General features: G+C 34.1%; 1 protein-coding gene and 1 non-coding gene across 3 annotated transcripts in view; one reads left to right on the top strand and one right to left on the bottom strand.

The window, feature by feature from the left end:
• Positions 1–24,913, bottom strand: part of RNGTT (RNA guanylyltransferase and 5'-phosphatase) — a 317,096-nt gene that overhangs the window by 37,421 nt on the left and 254,762 nt on the right. For both annotated transcript variants that reach the window (XM_028108105.2, XM_028108106.2), the window contains one exon: positions 13,943–14,009. In XM_028108105.2, coding sequence (XP_027963906.1) covers positions 13,943–14,009 — 67 coding nt within the window. The remainder of the gene's footprint in view (positions 1–13,942; positions 14,010–24,913) is intronic.
• Positions 12,171–12,277, top strand: LOC114213102 (U6 spliceosomal RNA). Its single transcript, XR_003610133.2, has one exon. It is a non-coding gene; the product is annotated as a U6 spliceosomal RNA (small nuclear RNA).

Genomic DNA, 24,913 nt, shown 5'->3' with positions numbered 1-24,913 from the left:
AAGAATCACTCCTACAAGAGCTTGGGGTCTATTATCTTTTAACAGGATACAATAGAATGGAATAGTTCATCACTAGTAAGTAACTCACCCTGAGCAATGTAATTTCTACCTTTTTTCGAATGGCTCCATTTCACTCCAGAAATCTCCACTTCATGACGTCTAATTACCTGTATCATATACATGTTCCCTTATTTCATTCATCTTTTTGCTAAACCAAAACCACCCTGAGAGTATCTCCTTGCTTATTCTGTCACTGTCTTTTACATCATCCAATTATCCTGTGCTATGCAACCAACCTACTCATCCTGAAACTTAAAAAAACATCTGTTCCTTCTCCCTGCAATTCTGCTATAACTCTTTTTGCAGCTAAAATCAGCCCTGAGTCATCAAAATGCCTCCAAGATACACTGATCTTGAAAAACATTTAAATGTTTTAATTCTAGCTATTCTCACAAAGCAAATTCAACTTTGAGCCAGACAATGAGAAACCATTTATCACCATATCTAGCAAAACTGCCACACCTGGTTGAAAAAAAAAATCTTGCAAATGAGATATTAACTTTTTCTTTCTAAGCTATTCAGGGTACTAGAAGTCTCAGGTGATTTGTTTATACACCTGATTTTCTACCAGCTGGTTCTCTCTTAAAGAAATAAATTAGATTTCCAGAGACTGTTTCAAATTAATAACCATATAATACTTTCACCCAAATCTCTTGAATATTAAGAAGTAATAAAGGTAAAATAAAAAGCATTTACTATGAAAGAAAAATAATAAGTATGATTGGCCCTCCTAAAAATGATGGCTGAGGAGAAATATATGACAAAATAAACTTCAAACAAGATGCTTTGGGAACAGAAAGAAAAATACTTCATAATAAAATCAGAAGATATTATAATTAGAAGCCTTTTAATACCTCAAATTCACAAATGTTCCCAATACAAGAAGTAGCAGCTCTTGCTATTAACAACTAATGAACATAAACACTCAACATTGACTAAGTAGCAGAGGTGAGATTATAACTTTGAGTTCTTTATGCTTGTTTCTCTTTTTATGTAAACAAACCATAAGGACTCTCTATCTTGATCCTTGTGGTGAAACCATATTTCTTTTGGGCAAGTCACTGATTCCAGCCAGTGTCTTAACTAGTATTATTCAGTTACAGAGAGAATTTGGCCCACTGTACAAGCAAAACTCAGAAGGACTTCAAGGACTATAATAACATTGTATGTAATAATAATGCAACATAAGTAGTAACTAAATAGTATACACTAAATACCAGACACTAAAATAATATTCCATAGAAAGCTGCATAACATAACTGTACTATCGGGGGCGCCTGGGTGGCTCAGTTGTCAGGCATCTGCCTTCGGTTCAGGTCATGGTCCCAGGGTCCTGGGATCGAGCCCCGCATCAGGCTCCCTGCTCGGTGGGAGGCCTGCTTCTCCCTCTCCCACTCCCCCTGCTTGTGTTCCCTCTCTCACTGTGTCTCTCTCAAGAAAATAAATAAAATCTTAAAAAAAAAAAAACTGTACTATGTGTTGGCAGTATAATCTTGGGTTTGTCGCTCAGCCTTCTAGGTCTTCCTAATCTGTAAAACTGGAAATGCTAAGAGTACCTATGCTTTTGTTTGAGAATTATTTAGAACAATGCCTGGCATACAGGGTTCAATAGATGTTGGCTATAATATTATCCTATTTTCTTTTTCTTTTTTTTTTTAAAGATTTTATTTATTTATTTGAGAGAGAGAGAATGAGAGATAGAGAGCACGAGAGGGAAGAGGGTGAGAGGGTGAGAGGGAGAGGCAGACTCCCTGCCGAGCAGGGAGCCCGATGTGGGACTCGATCCCGGGACTCCAGGATCATGACCTGAGCCGAAGGCAGTTGCTTAACCAACTGAGCCACCCAGGCACCCTATTTTCTTTTTTCATGACAAAGTTTTCAAATACTGACAAAGAAGAAAAAGAAGAAAAAAGATGAAATATCCAAAGAGATATATATGGTTCCAACATTTGGTGATAAAATGAGAGAAATTATTACACATTAGGGATATATTACATTTAAATATTCTTTTATATTATTTGTTTTTCAAAGCTTAAGCCCCCTTTGACCAAAAAAAAGGGTTTTACATTAAATGAATTTTCTACTAGACAACTTCTTTTATTAATAAGACGTAAAAAGTCGAATCTGATTTTAAAATACTGCAATCTATTGAGAAAAAATTATGGATAAAGAACCCAAAATGTAATTTTATGTGTCTACCCACACAGATTATGAATAGATTTTTTTAAAAGAATGTATATATAATGTATGTTCACTGATAATATTTTGACTAAGATTTAAGTCTTAGAAGAACACTTAATGAAAAGTACTTTAATACCAGAAACATCATTATTTTAGCAGATGAATGATCACCTGTGAAACTATTTCTTGGGTATCAGAAATGGTCTGATCTGGTGACACTACAGAAGGAATTTAAATATTAATATTTAAAATATTTTAGTAAAACTATAAATATTCAAATGGTAGACCTGTATTTGTAATGTTAAATTTCTAATAGTTTCTCCAAACCTTATCTTTCATTACACTTAGCATAATTTGTGAATTTCTTAAACTACAAATTTGTCATTTTTACTTACCAGCAAATAATTCTACAGATAACAGAATTTTGGGATATGGAGAAAATGAATACTTAGATCACTATTTAGAAAAAACTACTTTAAGAGAATATTAGATTTACTTGACTGTATTTCTGTATTCCTGTTTCAGAAGATTAAAGATGCCTCCTATCCATGCCCCACAGTATTAATTTATGACATGATGTTACTTAATGCAGTAGTCTCAAACTTCTGAAGGTGCTCAAGGTAGCAACTTTAATATCGCTGACTGAAATGTTGGCAACATTTATTGATTTGTATTATCTAGCCTCAAAGGCTGTTACTGTTCTTGAAGAGCCAACAAAGACAACATCAATCTGGAGCTTTCCAAACTGCCTGATTCATGGTCATGGACACCTGAAATGGGTCTTTACTGTATTCTCTGCAATTGAGGAGAGGGGGTTGGTTGTTTTTTTGAAACTTTATTAGAGAAGAAGACATGTGAATATTCCTTCATAACTGACTACTGGAGAAATTATTTTTCTTCTTTTGTGGGAATAAAGTAAAATATATAATTTCTAGATGTCTCATAGAAATCTAGATTAGAAATTGGAATTATTTGTTGGAAATATGACTTTAGCAATAGTCATTTTAGATGTAATCTTTTGTATTGAAATGGTTATCAGTGCCTTTGAAATTCAAGACAGAGAACTACTTTTTGGAAGTAAAATACTGGTAGGAAAACACAAGGGGATAAGAAGTACCATGTTATTTCCTTTCACCAAAATAGGAGGTCTACCACATTATAAATACCTAAACAGGCATGATAGCATTTACTTCTTTGAGAACATTTCAAAATTAAAAAAAAAGAATTGTTTATTCTTTTTCTCTCTAAACCACATTTAACAAGAACTAAGCTTTGATATAAGTCTGGTTTTTAACAAAAACTAGAAGATGCTAAAATAATTTCCAACATTTTTCTATAAAGTGTCTGGCTCAAAAGAGATTGAAAGTAACTGGAATTTTCAGCTAAGAAAAATGCTAACTTTCTTAATTGGAAAATAATTTGAGAACTATATTTAAAATGTTCTCAGAGTAATGTATTCATAAAATCTACATTTCAAATAAAGCTACTGATGTTAATAATTTACAACTACAACCTTAAATTAGAAAATAAAATTAATTTATATTGCCTCAAAGATATCCCAACTCAAGATGTAATATATTTTAGAGAATAAAGTTTTAAGGCAGTAAATATGTATGTAATTAGAGCCAGAGTTTTAAATGCCTTGATGACTTCATGGCAAATACTTAATGGTTAAAAAAAAAACAACAAAGAACAACAACAACAAAAAAAACCAAGCTCTTAGATACAGAGAAGAGATTGGTGGTTGCCAGAGGTGGGGTGGGGTGGGGGTGGGTGAAATGGATGAAAGAGGTCAAAGGTACAAACTTCCAGTAATAAAATAAATAAGTTATGGGGATGGAATGCACAGCATGGTGACTATAGTTAATAATACTGCATTGCACTTTGAAATTTGCTAAGAGAATAGATCTTAAAAGTTCTCATAATAAGAAAAAAAGATTTCTGTAACTATGTATAGTGATGGAGGTTAATTAGACATTGGTGATGATCATTTCACAATGTATACAAATATCGAAGCATTATGTTGTACAACTAAAACCAATATAATTTCATGTCAGTTATACCTCAACCAAATATACAACAACAAGAAGACTTGGTTTCCTAGGCATCCTCAATAATAATGGTAACAGACATCTATTCAGTGCTTTTATGTCTCAGGCACTAGGTCAAATGCTGTGGATCTGAAAGCATACAAGATACTGCCCAACTCCACAGGGCTTATAGTCTTGTAGACAAGTTTTCTAAGGACGGGAAGATAAGAACACTAAGCCTGAAACATATGTGACTACAGAGAGGCCTTAAGTGTTCCTAAGTTTTGGCAATAACATCGCCAAAACCACCTTGGTAAAAATGGCATGAGAACCGCTACTATGGAATACTTTGGGAACTTTCTGGAACCCTCGTCTGTGATTACTACGTGACTTGTAGTAAACAATGCACAACTCTCCAGAAAGTTACAACGTGGGCTCACGTGAAAACCCCGTAGGAACCCTGTAGCACTCTGGCAGCAAGTGTGCTGGACAAAAAGTTGTTGGCAACTTAAGAGCTATTGTAGAGAAGTACGAAGACTTTTAGGGTTTCTGTTTTTTTCAAACCTTCTTTCACTCTTTGAATCTGTTTTTAACAAAGGGAAAACCACATCTTCCCTTATTATGACATATGAGACACTGAAATTGTGCCTCTTCATTTAGAGTATTATGGAAAATTTAGCCATTATCCAACAAATAGGCTGCACAAATCTAGATCTGATTCCACTGCTCTCAAAATCTCACCCATCTCCATTTCTTTCTAATTTTTTCCCTAGGGGAGATATTACCTTTATTTCTTTCTCTATCCTCAAAATACATGAAATCACTTGGAAGACCGAGTAGGCGTGGAAGGCTCCCTTCTGTTCTTGAGAATTAGAATTTTTTTTTTAAAACAGAAAATAGCTTTACTTGGCTCCATAAAACATCTTAATTCATTTCTCATTTTTCTTTTCCTATGCTTTCCTCCTCCCTCTTCCCAGCAACCATATCTTCTCATTTTCTTCTCCCTCCAAAGCCACTCAGAGGGCTGTCATCAACTCAGGGGCAGGTAAGCTTCCTCAATATCATCTGCATTGCGTCAGTGTGGCAGTCTCCTAGCAGAAGCGTAAGGCAGCATTAGCTGAACAAGTCCTGCTCTGCAGCAGTGTTTGCCAAACTGAGTCGTGATCCATTTTCCAAGAGAGAAGTTAATCTAGTGGGTGAAGGCCAGCATTGAAAAACCAAATCAACAGAAAAATAAACAGAATAGACTGGAAACACAGCTATTGCATCACACTTTTGAAATTTCAGTTTACCCTCTCTGTGTATAAATACATGTGTGTATGTGTATAGGATCTCAATGGAAATACATTTCTTACCTTCCTACAGGTCATGGTCAAAGTCTGGAAACCACTAAACTAGAATAGTTCTAAGGGCTGCATCTTTATCTGATGTAATACTTCATATATTTTAGAAATTTAAAATATGGATGCAAAATATTTTCTTTTAGTAAAAAGTGTTGATCTAATAAATGTATTATTTTCTAAATTCAAATATTTTCTAAAAGATTGTCAGTCAGTAAATAGGTCAAATCAGTTTTCCTAGTGTTTTTCAGTCTTTTCACAACTCAGAACCCTCAAATACTTTACCTTTAAATTTAACCTTCCCTAAAAATTAAAACTAACAAGTTATTAGCCATCTCAAAAATATGTTTAAGTAACAAATGACAATCTGAACTCAATATACCTTAAAGAAAAAATATTCTATTTTTTTAATAGAAAAAAGGCTGAGGGCATGGTATGAATTTCCAAATACGATTTCAAAAATGAAGAAGAGATCACTATTTCTTTGCATCTATTGCATATGCATACAAATGCAAACACCAATACTACATTTCCTTGGCCATAAAGAGATTTTTTAAAACTTCAAGCTCAGAAAGCTTAGAGTATGAGACTGTGACAAAGGGCACCCAGTTCCTCAGCAAGGATGGAACCAGGATCTAAGCAGGGAATAACTTAGCTGTACTGATCATAAAATAACTGCCTCAGACTAATGGTTGTATTCCTTACTTTTCACATACAGATGCTACATGGAATTCAGGTTAAAATATAGAGGACATTTCTGAGCCATTCTGCAGTGTCAAAGTGGAAACTGTCTGACTCAGCCTCACAGCCTCTCATACTTCTTGGGCTGTCAGAACTGAAAGAGGCAGCTAATACCAAACCCTGCAGGGAGGGGCAGCCCTGTGGCCTTGAGTCTTTCCATAACAACCTGAGTTGATTAAAAGTAATGCTGACAGGCTTCAGTCTGTCTTGGTTTTATGGATTCTGGCTGCTAAGTGGAGCCTCAAGGACTAGAGAGAAACCTATAAGAATAGCACCAAGATTTTGACTAGACTGTGAGATGCTCTAGAAAACAAAACAGAATAACAGTCATAAAATATAAACTATCACTTAAACTTGAACATGTCTATAAAAATAAGCTACGAGTAACAGAATTTATATATACACATTAAAATAAAGGTATTTCGTGAAGATACATGGAAATACCATCCCCTGCCCCCAACAAGGGACTTCTGAAAAACTTCTGGCAGCTTGAAAGTATACAAACAAGAGTTAAGCAAAATTTTATTTTAATCAAAACTTCGCTTTTTAATTTCAAAGACTGCATATAAAGGTATAATGAACTATATCTGTTAAGAAAACTCAAGTCCTGTAGAGCCTTGTACATTTAGAACCTTAATCTCAATAAAGCTAAAAGAAGTTAGTCTTGGATGAGGGTGAAATTTGCTTCATTTATAGCACAAAACCATAGCAGTGGATATGTGAGACAATTCCCTTCTGACGTTGCATGACAACTTGTAGGGATGATCAGTGTTTTATTTAGTTTATTAGTTTTGTTTTAGGATAAAACAAGAGATAATCATGCATGTTTAAAATCGAGTTCTTCAGATGACAAACTTCCCCTAAAAACTTAAGTTTATGTTTTTAATACTTTTGGTTAATTGAAAAATTTGGAAAAACATATTTTATTCACTTTTTAGGGTTCTTAATTTGGGGTCCTTAAATGCCCTTAAAGAGGGCCCATGAGCCCTCTGAAATTATAAGTAGAAGTGCATGATTTTTCTAGAGAGAGAGAGTCCATAGCTTTCATAGGATTCTGAAAGGAATTAATGATCTGAAAAGAGTCACTGCCTTAGGTGAAAGTTATATACAAAAGGACTGAGCTTGTTTGAAAAAAGAACCTTCTGGATGACTTATAGAAGATGTTAAGAGATAAAGGTAAGTTGGAATAACTTCCCCTAAAAACACTGAAACGTGAAACAAGCATGAAGATGTACTAGTCTAAGCCTATTTAATAAAGTCACATGTTTGTACATATTTGTGTCTTTAGGGCTTGGATAAAACATTAAAACTAAAAGTGGGTAATATGGATGCCTGGGTGGTTCAGTCAGTTAAGTGTCTGCCTTCGGCTCAGGTCATGATCCCAGAGCCCCACATTGGGGCTCCTTGCTCAGCAGGGAGCCTGCTTCTCTCTCTGCCTGCCACTCCCCCTGACTGTGCTCTCTAAATAAATAAATAAATAAATAAATAAATAAATAAATAAATAAATAGAATCTTTTAAAAAATAAAATGTGTATGTGTGTAAGAATGGTTGTAATGACTCATGCTATTCATTAATAGTACAGATATCTCTTGTCATGCTATAGCAAATTTCTGAACTCATTTAACATTTGTCTAAATATTATTCATTTTGTGTTTTTATGTTTCTTTTTCATTCTTTATAAAATGGAGCTGCTTTTTTGAAATACAACTGTAACATGTCTCTAACAAAAAGAGCCTCTAACACCAAGCCACTCAAACTTAGTCCTGTGATGTTAATGAATAAGAATTCTTTTTCCTAAATATTCAAGTTAACAGTTTCCTATCTTATTTACCAAAAAAACCTCAACAAATATGCTCTTAAGGAAATCAAAGCAGTTTCCATTTATTAAAGGTTATATCTGATATCTATGCTATACAACATAGTATCACTACATTTAGTTTAATGGGAGAAAGATGAACATAACAAGTATTGGTATTTCATATCCAGAACAAGTCAGGTGCAAGGCAAGGGAGGAAATGAACCTTACTAATCTCAAGCATTTAAGCTATGATTCTTTTATTGTTTTCTAATTAACTTTTAAGTATTCTAATTTGGTAAGGATCAATATAGCATTTTCCTAAGAACCATAAGAATTATGAAGGAACTTCAATGATTAATAAAGATAAGAAATCCTTTCACAGTTTATGAGAGAAACCTTTCACAGTAACATCAAATGGAAAAGAAAGGTGCCCTAAAATAATGGATCTTTTTTTATCCAGGCATAAAGGGCTGGGTGATGGACATTAAGGAGGGCATGTGATGTGATGAGCACTAGGTTTTACATGCAACTGATGAATTACTGAACTTTACATCTGAAACTAAAGATGTATTATATGTTGGCTAATTGAATTTAAATTTTAAAAATTTAAATAAATAAATAATAAAAAGATAAAAGGGTTGACAAAGGATTGACCTCTGTCTGTCACTGAGCTTGTTAGGAAAGGCCTGGATAAAGAAAATGTTATGTCAATAAATCAGGTGAGTGACGGAGGAATTAACCTCATATGTACACTTAGACTATGTTTTTGAAACATGTAACTCACACACACACACACATTGTACCCTTTCCTAAATATGTAATATAAGCCCCTCACTTTTTAGTTATTTCAGTTCTAATAAGAAGAAACGGGATTTTCCAAACCAACGAACAGAAAAAAATTAGGCTTTCAAAAATGTTCCTGCAGAAACTTATTAGGATTCCTATTCCAAACTACACTGCTGAATTAGGTGAACAGAACAGAGAGAGAGGTTTATGAAGAAATCCTTGCCAACCTGTGTTCCAGGGATATTAAAAATAGAAGAAAACAAATGTATCTGAATGCTTGTCATTACTTAAGAAATTTGAAAAGTTCAAGAGGGTCCACAAGTTAAGATCCTGGTGGTGAACTTTTGAGAGCGTTTTGATTTAAATTAAATTAGTGGAGGTATTTAAAGAGGTGCTGATGCTATGGTAACTAAAATAAGATTTTTCATTAAAAAATGTCAAAAATGTTACTAAAACCTCCTCAATATTAAATATCTTATATGTCCTATTCAGGCTCAGTCTATTCTGAAAAATCCTTGTTTTTCAAAGCATAAAAATGTAACATATATGCAGGTAGAAAGGAATTTAAACTCACACCCCTCAACTGGAACAAGAGAAAACTCATACAGCCAAGAGACAAATGCGAAGAAAAATCAGAGAACTAAACAAAAAACATAAAACAAATTTCACAGGCTTGTAAGATAACATTAACAAAAAGTTATAGTAACAAAAAAGGATGATCTCAAACCATCCTTTTTATTAATTACTTTGAAGGTTCATAATATTATTCCATTTCTTACAAGAGAGCCTAGATGGAATCTAGGATTCAACCCTTAACTAATATTACTATAAAAACAGTTTTTGATGAAAGATTGAATGCTTTCCCTCTAAGATCATGAACAAGGTATGGATGGTCTGTTCTCACCATTTCTATTTAACTCTGTACTGTAAATTTTAGTCAATGTAGTAAAGCAAAAAAAAGTAATAAAAGGCATCCAGATCAGAAAGGAAGAGGGAAAACTATCTTTATTAGCTGATGATGTAGAAAATCCTATGAAATCTACAAAAAAAAAAATACTAGCACTAATAATTGAGTATAGTAAAACTGCAGGATTTAAACACATACAAATTGAATCTTTTTGTATACCAGCAATGAACAATCAGAAATTGAAATAAAAAATACTTTTATATCTAGAAAACTGTTTCTACAGTCAATGTCAAAGAAATTACTATCTATGTTTTCTCCTAGCAGTTTATGGTTTCAGGTCTCATATTTGTGTGTCTGGTGTAAGAAAGTGGTCCAATTTCATTACTCTGCAATGTAGCTAGCTGTCCAGCAACATCTGTTGAAGGACTGTCTTTTCACCATTGTATATTCTTGCCTCTTTTGTCACAGATTAATTGATCATATAAGCATGGGTTTATTTCTGGGCTCTCCATTCTGTTCCATTGATCTGTGGTCTACTTTTGTGTTAGTACTATCCTGTTTTGATTACTACAGGTTTGTAGTATATCTTAAAATCTGGGGTTGTGATACTTCCAGCTTTGTTCTTCTTTCTCTAGATTGCTTTGGCTATTTGGGGTCTTTTGTGATTCCATATAAATTTTAGCATTATTTGTTCTAGTTCTATGAAAAATAGTGTCCATATTTTGAAAGGGACTACACCAAAATAACAAGCTTTTGCACAGCAAAGGAAACGATCAACAAAACAAAAAGGCAACCTACTAAATAGGAGAAGAAATTTGCAAATAAAATATACAATAAGGGGTTAATACCCAAATATAAAGAACTTCTACAATACAAAAAAAAAAAAAAAATCCAATTAAAAAATGGGCAGATGACCTGAACAGACATTTTTCCAAAGAAGACATACAAATGGCCAAAAGACACATGAAAAGATGCTCAACATCACTCATTATCAGGGAAATACAAATCAAAACTACAATGAGATATCACCTTACCCCTGTCAGAATGACTAGACTCAAAAAGACAAGAAATAACAAGTGTTGGTGAGGATGTAGAGAAAGGGGAACCCTCTTGCACTGCTGGTGAAAATGTGAATTGATGCAGCCACTATGGAAAACAGTGCGGAAGTTCCTCAAAAATTTAAAGATATTATTACCATATGATCCAATAATTCCACCACTGGATATCTACCCAAAGAAAACAAAAATACTCATTCAAAAAGATATATGCACCCCTATGTTTACTGAAGCATTATTTACAATAGCCAAGATATGAAAGCAACCTAAGTGCCCATCAACAGATAAATGGATAAAGAAAATGGGATACACACACCCCCCACACACACTGAAATATGACTCAGCCATAAAATGAGTGAGGTCTTGCCATCTGCAACAACACAGATGGACCCAGAGGGCACGTTATGCTGAGTGAAAGAAGTCAGAGAAAGACAAATACCATATGATTTCATTCATATGTGGAATTTAAGAAACAAATGAACAAAAAAAAAAAAAGAAAAGAAACAAACAAACAACAAACCCAGACAACTGGTGGTTGCCAGAGGGGAGGTGGGTTAGGGGACGAGTTAGTGACACGGATAAAGGGCACTAAGAGTACACTCATTTTGACGAGCACCGGGGAGTGTACAGCACAGCTGAGTCGTTATACTTACACCTGAGACTAATGTACTACTGTATGTCAATTATATTTCACTGAAAACCTCTTCCCTATATTTATTTATACAGAAATTATGCAAAAAAAGTCTTCATAAAAATGTTAAAAAATACTTTTATAACATCACAAATATAAAATATGGATAAATCTGTTAAAAAGGTACAAGGCCAATCTACTAAATCAAAATATTGTTGATATTAAAATCTAAATAAATCGAGAAATATGTGGTCATCATGAATTAAAAGATTCAATATTGTTAAGATGTCACTTCTCCTCAAATTCATCTATAGATTCAACATGATCCAAGTCAAAATTCCAGTGGGCATTTTTAGAGAAATTGACATGATTCTAAAATGTGTATGAAAATTAAAGGAACCTAATTAGCCAAAACAACTCTGAAAAGGAACAAAGTTAGAGGATTTACCTGTGTCCATGACTTATTATAATGATACAATAATCAAGATATTGTGGTATTGGTGGAGGGATAGACATACCGGTAAATGGAACAGAATAGAGTCCAGAAACAGATTCACACATATATTGTGACACAACTGATTTTCAACAGATACAAAGGCAATTCAATGGTCTAAAGGATAGTTTTTAAAAAGTGGTTTTGGTACTCACTACAGCAGCACATATACTAAAATTGGAATGACACAGAGAAGATTAGCATGGCCCCCGCTCAAGGACAACATGCAAATGCGTGAAGCAGTCCGTATTTTTAAAATAAATAAAATTAAATTAAAAATGGTTTTACAACAAGTATCTATGTGTCAAAGTATCTATGACATCTATGTGCCAAAAAGGCAGGGGGCTCAGCATTCCTCTATATCTTGAATTTTGAATCATATACAAAACTTAACTCAAATAGATATTAAACCAAAATGTAAAACCTAAAACTATAAAGAGTCTACAGTACAAAGAAGAAAAATCTCTGTGACTTTGGTTAGGCAAACATTTCTTAGCTCAATACCAAAAGCATGAGCCATGGGAAAAAACTAATAAACTGAACATCAACATTAAGAACTTCCACTCTTTGAGGACCCTGTTAGGAAAGGAAAAGAGAAGAAATAGCTGGGGGGAGGGGGGGAAGCTGTAAATCACATATCTGATAGAGGACTTATATCAGGAAGATATAAGAATGCTCACAACTCAACAGTAAAAACACAAAAACCCAATTTAAAAAATGGCAAGATTTGAACACACACTTCACTAGAGATGCACAGATGACAAATAAGTACATGAGAAAATGCTCAACATTATTAGGCATGACAGAAATGCAAAATAAAACTGCAGTGAAATACCACTACATAACTGTAAGAATGACTAAACTTAAAAAGATGGGCCATATCAGGATATGGAGGAACTGGCACTCTCACACCTTACTGGTGGGAAAATAGTTTGGTCGTTTCTTAAAAAGTTAAACATACAACCACCATTTAATCCAGCCATTGCCAACTTAGGTATTTACCCAAGAGAAACGAAAGGATATATCTCTGCAGAGACTTGTATACAAGTGTTCACAGTAGCCAGGAAGTAGAAACCACCCAAATGTCCATCAACAGGTGAAAAGGTAAAGAAACTGTGCTATAACCATATAATGAAGTACTACTCAGCATTAGAAAGAATGAGTTATTGGTAAGTGCAACAACATGGATGAATCTCAAAATAATTATGCTGTATTAAAGAGGCTGAGAGAGGGAGAGGGGGAGAGAGAGGACAAATACTGTATAATTCCATTTATATAAAATTCTAGAAAATGTGAATTAATCTATGATGACACAAATCAGATCAGTGGTACTGGAAGGGAAAAAGGAAGGGCAGGAGTGAGGAATCTCAAAGAGGTACAAGGAAACTTTTGGGGGTGATGGATATGTTTACTATACTGACTGTGGTGATGGTTTCACAAGTCTAGGCATATCAAAATTTATATAGTGCTTTGGTCAAATTTAACTCATTACCATGGGCAAGAATATTAAAATAATCAATTCTCGGGCGCCTGGGTGGCTCAGTTGGTTAAGCGTCTGCCTTTGGCTCAGGTCATGATCCGAGGGTCCTGGGATTGAGTCCTGCATCGGGTTCCCTACTCAGCAAGGAGCTGCTTCTCCCTCTCCTTCTGCCCCTCCTGCCTGCTCATGCTCTCTCTCTTGCTCACTCTTGCTCTCTCTCAAATACATACATAAAATCTTAAAAAAACAAATAAATAAAATCATCAATTCTCTGAAAAACTGAATTACTTCTTCAGCAGGGATACGCAAAAGCAAATGAAATCAGTAATTCAAATTCGTAATATTTTTGATATGTTGATGGTTATTTGCAGGTTTTTGATGGGTTCCGGAGAAGTGAACTACATCTAAGAAAAATATACTGGAAAATGAACAATCATACCTTGATTTGTGCAAAGGGTCTTTCATAACCCCCAACATAGAGCAGACCAACATTCTGAGGAAGTAACCTACAAAAAAACAAAACAAAACAAAAACACATTATTTTGAAAATACTCTTCCTTATATAAGAAGCTTGTGTAATCATCAAAATTTGTATAACAAATAGATACTGTGAAAAAAATTGCAATTTTTCTTGTCTTTTTATCTCTATGAGATAGTAACCAGACAAGGAATAATCCTTTTTTTTTTTTAACTAATTTGGAAACAGATTATCACAGGAGGGTACTTCTTTGTTTTTGTTTCTTTGTTTATTCAAGTATAATTAACATACAGTGTTACATTAGTTTCCAGTATACAATGTAATGATTCAGGAATAATTCTTTTTTTTTAAGATTTTTTTTATTTATTCATTTGAGACACAGAGATACAGAGAGAGAGAGAGAGAGAGCGCGCGTGAGCAGGGAGATAGGCAGAGGGAGAGGGAGAAGCAGGCTTCCTGCTGAGCCAGAAGCCCGATGTGGGGCTCAATCCCAGGACCCTGAGATCATGACCTGAGCCGAGGGCAGATGCTTAACCATCTGAGCCACCCAGGTGCCCCCAAGAATAATTCTTATACTTCAGAAAACAGTGGTAAATGTTGAGAATGGAAACTTAGAACAGTCTAACATATTAGTAATTCTAGCAAAATTACTACATACTGTCTCTGGGAAAAAAATTAAAAGAAGTCATGAATATATTTAAAAATCTTTAAGGATTCAATTCAAGAAACACTCATTGTACATCTCTGCTATGTACTACAGGAGATGATACAAACTTAAGTAACTCAGTCCCAAAATCTAACCGGAAAACCAGACACATAAATAAATAACTCTACCAAAAGGTGGTCTCTGGTAAGTGCTAGATAGATGATTTGCCACTTCAAAATAGTGGAGTAAGAGGGTACTTGATATCGAGGGAGCTGGAAAAGTTCAAATAGGTGAGATGTGGTTCTGCCTTAAAGGGTGGGTAGGCAAAGGGAGAAATTTAAACAAGTCCTGAAAACGCAGAAGATCTGAGACAAAAAGTAGACAAGTACGGTTAGAGATAGTGAGAGATAATTTAGTTGAAGATGAAAACCAAGGAAGTTTGGAATAAAACATGAAGAATGTCAAATACCATATCTTTATTTTATAAGCAATATGAAGTTATATTTCTATAAGATATACTTAGTTCTTATAAAAAATAAATACACATGAAAATAAAAAGCAAACCATACAGAGGGTAAAAATAATAATAATGGTTACCTTCTCTGTATCATCCTTCCATTCCTATTCCCACTTCAAAGAGATCTATCATTCCTGACTGCATTAAACAATGTGAATTAGGGGCACCTGAGTGCCTCAGTTGTTAAGCATCTGCCTTTGGCTCAGGTCATAATCCCGGGGTCCTGGGATCGAGAGCCACATCGGACTTCCTGCTCCGCGGGAAGCCTGCTTCTCCCTCTCCCACTCCCCCTGCTTGTGTTCCCTCTCTCGCTGTGTGTCTCTCTCTGTCAAATAAATAAATAAAATCTTAAAAACAAACAAACAATGTGAATGAAGAAACACCATCGTTAGAATTGTGCTTGTGGAGTGTATAGTGGTACAGGGTATGAGAAGAACATAATTAAACATTCTTGTGATTATCTCATTTTTCTTTTATCATAAATCTTTTCTCAATGAACACTGTGAGTAAATGAACACAACTCCAGTCTTAACCTTAATGTACATAAAGAATATGAAAAAAACTTTGCCTATATCCCTTGCCCAAAGCAACTAGGCCAAAATACATCTCCTCGGAGGCTAGGTAATGAAAATTAATAGCATTTCATGGCAGGTAAAAAAAAAATGATCTCAAGGATAACTGTATATTCTATTGCATGAATTTGAGAATGAAACACTGAGTAGTATTTAAAGTGAACAAAAGACCACAAACTCAAAACAATCCCATGGAAATTTCTCAGTGTACCATATTGGTTTAATCATAAAAAATCAGAACACAAGATTATCATAACCATCCTTTTAAATTTATACTTAGTGACTTCAAAAATCCTACTTCAATAATTCCAGGTTATGCATTTCTTCATATTTTAACTTCTCTGAAAACTGGATGCCTCTAATATTCTATGATGTCTTATAATCACTGTCTCCAGGTGACAGGTGTGAGATGGTTCTGTAGTTACCTTCCATTGACTCAGTCTAGGAAGACTAAGAAAGCACACTTTCAAAGCACCTTAGACTTTATGAAATAAGGTAGATAGATATTCAATCTCCCAGGAACATCCTCTGCTCCTCGACATTCTTTAAAGGCTTATAAAGCGTTAAAGGCCACTAAAAGAATGTTAATAGCTGATTAACACAATCCTGATTAAACCAAGTTAGCAAAAAGCTACTTAAGTTTGGAATATAAGTGATACTTGTAGTAATTCATTTTAGCATGTTGTTGAAGCTCATAAACATGACTAAAGTCATTTGTTCACCCAACTATAAGTAGAAAGCATAGGCAATGTCTCTAAATCTCAACTGTGAAATGGAGAATTTCTTAGCCATCAGTTAACATATAAGAAATTAAATCTCTCACAAATCATTGCCAGTATCACAAATTTAATGTTAGTTATATATAGGAGTGGTAATTTATTTCCTATATAACAAATGTTCACAAAAACCTTAATAAACCCCCTTCAGAAGTAAGAATAGTCACTGTTCATACAGAAAGAAGAGAATAAAAGCTGGCTGACATTTAAAAATCAATATGCCTCTAATTACTATGCATATGCATTTCAGGAAGCTTGCCAATATACCATTTAGTGTGCCCCCCTTCTTCCAACTTGCCTATCTAACCGCTACCTTTCCTTAAACAAGAAATTTCTTAAATATATCAATTATGTAGCATATACATGTTTCACTTTTTAAATACTGTTCTCTCTCATTCATGTACCTATTCTTACTTACCATAGATTATATTACCACCATCAACTAAGTGGGTTTTAATACACAAACAATGAATCATGGAACACTACATCAAAAACTTATGATGTAATGTATGGTGATTAACATAATAAAATAAAATTTAAAAAAATATGTACCATATGACAAAGACCTGCTATGCACAAAATAATTAACACTCTAAAAACACTTTTAAGATGGGACATTTCTTTAACCGTTCTTACCTTTCAAAAAATTATTTTGCCAAATTGTATACATAATTGTTGTCAAATAATAGACCATTTTATGGTGACAGGGTACTTGCATATAATACAGAAATCACACATTTTAAATCCCCAGAGTAGGACATTAATTCAGCATTGATAAGTGCATTCATATGTGTATGTTAAAATAGAAACCCTGACTCATTTAGTACCAGATAATTGCTTTGCCCTTAAGTTACATGAACATTAACATAACCTTTATACAAATGCTAACAACTCCTAAAATATTTGCTTGTAACTAAATACTTGATAGTGTGTCTATCAAAGAAGGAAATAGCAGGGTACCTGGGTGGCTCACTTGGCTAAACATCTGACTCTTGATCTCAGGGTCATGAATTCAAGCCCTGAGTTAGGCTCCACGCTGGGCATGGAGAAAAGTAGCAATAAGACATGCTGGTGGGAGAATCAGGGATGGACCTATTAAGTTGTTTTTTGTTTTTTTAAGATTTTATTTATTTATTTGACAGGGAGAGAGAGCACAAGCAAGGGGAGCAGCAGAGGGAGAAGGAGAAGCAGGCTCCTTGCTGAGCAGGGAGCCCGACGGGGGGCTCCATCCCAGGACTCTGGGATCATGACCTGAGCCAAAGGCAGACGCTGAACCAACTGAGTCACCCAGGCGCCCCAGACCTGTTAGAGTTTTTGAAAAAGTAAACACAGGTAAAACTAATGTTCATTTTGCTTCAAATTCCCAAATACAAATATTAACAAATATCTATCCTGGAAAGAATGCTGTAAAGTTATTTCCAAAAAAGTTTCTCACATAAATGAAAAATAAAACTTGTCAGGTAACAGAATGAACATTATTTAAAAGGACCTCATTCACCATAACCTAATGATATATCAGATATAAAAAACTGCCTTAAATGGAAACTGAGTCTATAATTGCTTCAAATTAAAAAGTTAAAAAAAGGGTAGGGAATCTTTTAAAAATAAGAATAAGCTAAATAACTCAAAATTAACTATTCTGTCTACAGCCCATAATTACAATACTTACTAATAGATATATTTTTCAACTGCAACAAAATATCCTGAAAAAATGAACAGTTTGTTTATTTATTTATTTTTAAAACAGAGAGCATGCACACACATGCATGAGCAGTGGCGGGGTGGGGGTGAGGGGCAGAGGGAGAGGGAGAGAGAGGATCTTAAACAGGCTTCAAGCCCAGTACAAGCCCGAGGTGGGGCAATCTCACGATCCTGAGATCCTGACTTGAGCTGAAGTCAAGAGTCAGATGCTTAACCGACTTGGCCACCCAGGTGCCCCAAAATTTACAGTATCTTTAATGCTGATTTACATAAAATCCTACTTCTTAGAGAAACTGCATCCAATATATCTACTACTAGGAAAAAGGAGAATGCAAATGCATTTAATATGGAATCAATAGCACCCTTTTGAATTTGAGAAAATGCATATTACTGAGAAGGCCTCTATTCTTTCAGACTCCTAGTAGGATGTAAATAACAGCAGCATATACCCTTAGGCCCAGAAAAAAACTTGGATGAGCCAATGAGCAAGTTTATTATTATCTTTAGAGACTTTTCATAGCCTACACTTTTTCTATTCTGGTTTACTTTCTAAACCCTAGTACAGGCATAACAAGTGCTCTGGACTTTTGTTAAAACAAAACAAAACACCACCACTACCACCACCAATACCATGTTTAAGGAATCTGCATGCCAACAGAAATAAGTTACCTAAAAATGAAGTTTGGTTAAATGAAGTATATATTGAGTGAAATAAGTAACAAATAATAAATAAGACTAGGGAAGGATAAATACAATGCAGAAGCAAACAAAAGAAAATTGAATCATTTTGCAATGGTATATAAGAAGAAATGTTGAGCTTTCAGTATTCAGAAAACAAATATATCTGTAACAATATTATTATCAGACAGAAAAAAGTCAAGGTAAAAAGTATTACTGAGGTAAAGAAAGATATCTCAGAATAATAACAGGTTCAACTTGTCAAGAAATTTATATGCATCAAATAACAGAGCTATAAAACATATAAAACAATTAACAATGTACATGATGAAATTAAACAAATCCACAATCATAGTAGCAGTTTAAACTTTCCTCTCTTAGTCAATGATGGAAAAAACAGAGCACAAAAGCAGTAAGAATATAGAGGAACTCAAGCAATACCATTAACAAAAATATATAGGCACACCACCCAACAGTTGCACAATACATGGACCACAGAATACGCATACACAGAAAATTTATAAAAAGTGGCCATATGCTGGGCCATGAATCAAATTTAAAACAAAATTATTTATTTATTTATTTATTTATTTATTTATTTAAAAGATTTTATTTATTTATTTGACAGACAGAGAGATAGCAAGAGAGGGAACACAAGCAGGGGGAGAGGGAGAAGCAGGCTTCCTGCTGAGCATGGAGCCCGATGCAGGGCTCGATCCCATGACCCCAGGATCCTGACCTGAGCCAAAGGCAGACGCTTAACAACTGAGCCACCCAGGCACCCCAAAAACAAATAAAATAATTTAGATTACAGTCTTTAAACACAAGAATTCAGTTAGAAATCAAGAACATAAAAATAACCAGAAAATCCTCATGTTTAAAATGATAGAAATACATCAATAAATAACCTCAGGAAATCCCAAAGAAAATTATCAAATATTTTTAACTAGGTAACAAAATAACAATATATCAAAACTTGTAAGATACAGCTAAATCCAACTTAGATAGAAATTTATAACCCAAACTGTATATGTCAAAAAAGAAATGCTGAAAATCAGTGAGTTACACAACCACCTCAAGAAATTAGAAAAATACCACTAAATTAAAACCAAGGAAAATAGAAGAAAATAAGCTGAAATTCATGAATAGAAAACATACACTAGGTAGGATTAAAAGATTAAAAACTGTTCCTTCTAAAAGGATTAAATTGATAAATCCCTAATGAGACTGACAAATAAAAGATAAAGCACAAATAGTATCAGTAATAACACAGAAAACAGTCTATTTACTAAAAAATAAGAGGATATTATAAACACCCTTACACTAAACAAGTTTGAAAATTGAGACTAGAAAAATTTCCAGAAAAATATAGTGAACTAAAACTGACATAAGAAAAAACAGAGTATCTTACTTATCCTACTGTAAAAATTTTTAATGATCTCCCCAAAGAAAGCAAAAGGTCTAGACGGATTCTTCAGCAAACTCTACCAAATATTTAAAGGAAAATTAATTCTAATCACATACAATTTTTTCCAGAAAATAGAAAAAGAAGGAATATTTATATTTTAACAAGTCAGGATAACTCTGACATTCAGATATGAAAAGGCAATATTGATCAAGAGAGAATAAAAAGACAAGAAAGAGACGAGGGAAAAATATTTGCAAGAGGGCTTTTATCCAAAATATTAAAGAACTCTTAAATCTCAACAATAAGAAAATGAGCAACCTAATTAAAAAATGGCCAAAGACCTAAACAGACATCTCGCTAAATATATATATGGCACATAAGCATAAAAAAAGATGCTCAACATCACAAGTCATTAGGGAAATGAAAATTCAAATGAGATACCACTATACACCTATTAGAATGGCCAAAACACAAAACACTGATATCAAAGTATGTTAGTGAGAATGTGGAGCAACAAGAACTGTCATTCATTACTGGTAGAAATGTAAAATGTAGAAGAACAGTTTGGCAGTTTCTTATAAAACAAACATATTCTTACCATATGATCCAGCATCACACTCCTTGGTATTTATCCAAATGAGTGAAAAACTTATGTCTACCTAAAAACCTAACAGCTAGGTGATGATAATAACAGAAGAAACTACATGCTGGGAGAGAGAAGATATATGGGAACTCTCTATTTTCTGCCCAAATATTTGGAAACACAAAACAATTCCCCAAAAAACCTTTTTCTTTAAAAAATGCAATGTTGATAGTACAAGAAAGGAAATGTGTAGGTCAATTTCTCTCATGAACAAAAATGCAAAAAGGAGGAAGAAAAGGAGGAAGGGAAGCCCTAAATAAATGAAATGAGAGAATATATCATGTTCATGGACAGGAAATCTCAGTGTTGAATATACTTAATGCAATGTTAACAATCCTGACAGAATGTCTCTGAGAAATTTAATAAGCTCATTACAAAATATACATGGGAAAGCAAAAGAACAGAAATATAAAAGATTCTCCTAAAGAAGAACAAAGTAAGGAGACCGGCGCCATTAGCTATTACAACTCCTTACAAAGCTTCAGCAATAAAAAAATATGTGGTATTAGCATGGGACAGGCAAAAAAGCCAGTGGAATATAGCAGAGAATCTAGAAACAGACCTACACATAAACAAACACTTGATTTATTAAAGGTGGCACTGCAGGCAGTGGAGAAAAATCTTGTACGTGTAGAAGGAAAATAAACTTGGGTAAATTCCTCTTTGATTTTAATGTGACAAAAGAAAATATTGGTAAATCATATATATAAAAATTTCAACAAACCATCAGGGCAAAAATAGCATAAATAAAGTCAAAAGATACCTGACAAACTATGGGAAAACATTTGCAACAACACTACAGAGAAGAAACTAACAATTCTATTATTAAAAACTCTCAAAAACTGAAGGGGAAAATGGCCAAAAACCTGCTGGAACAATGAGAAAAAGACATAAAAAGGACACACACAAAAGGACATTAAGAATATACAAAAATATCAAACTTACTTGTAATTAGAGAAATACATATTAAAACAGCCCTAAGATACCATTTCCAACCTATCAGATTGGCAAAAATGGAAACATATGCACAATGCATTCTGTTGGCTAGTCTGGGGGAAACAAAAATTCTCATATACTGTTGTTGAAAGAGCAAACTAGGACAATGGTCGTGGAGGGACACTTGGCAGTATCTAACAAAACCACATATGCACTTAGCTTTTGACCTAATAATCTCTCTTCTAACAATCTGCCTTGAATATACACCTCCAAAAACTCAAAAATACACATGTACAAGGCTATTCACTTGCACACTATTGGTAGGCAAAATATTGGAACAACCTAAGTACACAGCAGAGTAGTTAAATAAGTTATGGTAAATCCACACAATGGAGTAATATGTACTGTAAAAAATAATGAGGAAGATCTCTAATTACTGATAGGGACCAATTTCTAAGATATACTTACTGATAAGTGAAAAAAGAAAAGTAAAAAAAGATATATAGTATGTTACTCTTTGTAAGACTTTATTTATTTATTTATTTATTTTAGAGAAAGTGTGCTAGCAGGGAGAGGGGCAGAGGGAGAAAAGTAGACTCCGCACTGAGCACAGAGCCTGACACAGGGCTCGATCTCAGGAACCTGAGATCAGGACCTGAGCCAAAATCAAGCGTCTGATGCTTGGAGCCACCCAGGCACCCCTATAGTATGTTATTCTTAATGTAAGAAAGAAAAAGCACTAGAAAATATTTATGTATCTGTTCATTTGTGCAAAAAGATTTCAGGAAAGCTAAAACAGAAACTCTATAAAGATTGTTTTCCTGTAGGGGCTAGGTATTATGGTGAATGAAGAAGGACAATTTCATGAGAATACCTTTTTGTAAAGTCATGACTATTATATATTTTTTAAGATTTTATTTATTTATTTGAGAGAGAGAGAGAGAGTGCACGAGCAGGGGGAAGGGCAGAGGGAGAGGGAGAAGCAGACTCCCCGCTGAGCAGGTAGCCTGATGTAGGGCTCGATTCTGGGACTCCAGGATCATGACCTGAGCCAAAGGCAGATGCTTAACTGAGCCACCCAGCTGCCCCAAGTCATGACTATTATAACCATGATAATGTTTCATTCACCAAATAAATAAATAAGTAAACAATCAAAATCAATCAGAATGTTGAGGGAACCCAAAATGGAATAAAAATAATTGTATTACAAATGAATAACATCCCACATTAAGGAGGATGGGGATGAAAAAGAACTTAAAGTAACTTTAGAAAACAGTATTTTGACTATATTCCACAAGGCTACAGGTAGAAAGAACCGTACACAAATATAGTCCTTGAGCTAAAATTTGTTTCTCACAGGGGTATGACTTAGTAATTCTGAAAATGTTATATGTATACTAGGATTTAACAAACAAATAAATATATCATGGATAAGGAGATGCAGGTTTCTCACTGTACAGTTACATATAAGCAAAGGGGAAAAGCTAGAATTAACATTATGATGCTGGATTAGAATAAGAAGTATTAGCAGGAATTTACAGCTTTTAATATATTCACAGATGGATAAAGAAATAAATATAAATGTGGGTGTAGGTGCATGTTAGTATATGATACATTCCTAGCTCTGACAACTGAGAGGGCCTGTAATGACATAAGTAGCAATGACTAGACTGAGGACCTAGGTTTTTCTATCATTCACCAAACACACACACTACACACACACTGGGGTCCTTGGAGAAATAGCTGATTCCTGGCCTGAGGGAAAAATATAAGAAGAACCTGGAACATCTATGGAACTAGAAAGTAAGGAAGTGCTGAAAAATAATGAGAGAATGTCAAAAAGACAAGAAGCCAAATTGAAGAAGTTCTCAATGGCCAAAGCCAAAACAATAACATAAAATGAGAGTACTGGATTATAACCCATAGAATAAAATATTCTTAAATCCTAACTAATATAAGCAAACATATGGGGAAGGGGGGACAGTTCTTCTTTAGAGTAAAATTCCCACTGATACATTGCAAAAAAAATGAGGGAAATTGAAATTCACCATTATTTGAAATATTCACCAAATCAAAATTGAAAAACACCACAGTGATGATTATTGCAGGCAAAGCCAATGAAAGATGTTAGAATTAGAAGATGAAAGTATGAGAAACCTGATATTTGCCTAGTCTCAAAGCTTCCTCCCTCAGAAAACACTTATTAATTACAAAGAAAATACAGCAACTTTAGAGAAACCCAACCAAGTAACCAAATCTGACATCACAGTAGTAAGATTTATCAACATGCCTTCCCCAACACCATAAAACACACTGAGAAAGACACAGTATCACTTCCATGGTGTTCCTGCCAAAAAGTACTGAAAAAGATCAAACTAACAGACAATACTTGACCAGTATTTTCCAAAAAGTGTCAAGTCATGAAAAACAAAAATGAGGTATTGTAACAGATTTGATTAAGGAGACATGAAAACTAAATGCAATGTGGAATCCTGGATGAGAAAAAGAATATTAGTGGCGAAACTGACCAAATTTGAATAAGGAATGTAGTTAAGTTCATAGTATTGTACTAACATTCATTTCCTGATGTTGACAACAGGGGAAAACAATGTGAGAGATATAGAGGAATACTCTGCATTATTTTTGGAACTTTTCTATATGTCTAAAATTATTTCAAAATAAAAAATTTTAAAAACATACCATGAGACAACATGAATGGACCTACAGGGTATTACACTAAGTGAGTCAGACAGAGAATGATTTGATTTATATGATTTCACTTATATGTGGAATCTAAATGAGTGATGGGTATTAAGGAGGGGACTTGTTATTATGATGAGCACTGGGTGTTAGGAATGAATCACTAAATTCTACTTCTGCAACTAATACTACACTATGTTAACTAACTGGAATTTAAATAAAAACTTGAAACAAAAAAATTAATTAAAATAAATTTTAAAAGCAAACAAAACAGATCCTTAAATACAAAAAACAAACTGATGGTTGCCAGAAGGGAGGCAGGTGTAGGGGGATGGACAAAATAAATGAAGGAGAT

Source organism: Eumetopias jubatus, unplaced genomic scaffold, assembly GCF_037043125.1.
Source record: "Eumetopias jubatus isolate StellerSeaLion01/CBP00866 unplaced genomic scaffold, mEumJub1_p1.0 scaffold_6, whole genome shotgun sequence".
In the NCBI taxonomy this organism is placed as follows: domain Eukaryota; kingdom Metazoa; phylum Chordata; class Mammalia; order Carnivora; family Otariidae; genus Eumetopias; species Eumetopias jubatus.
Note: the sequence above shows the minus strand (reverse complement) of the source record. Positions and strands in the feature narration are given on the sequence as shown.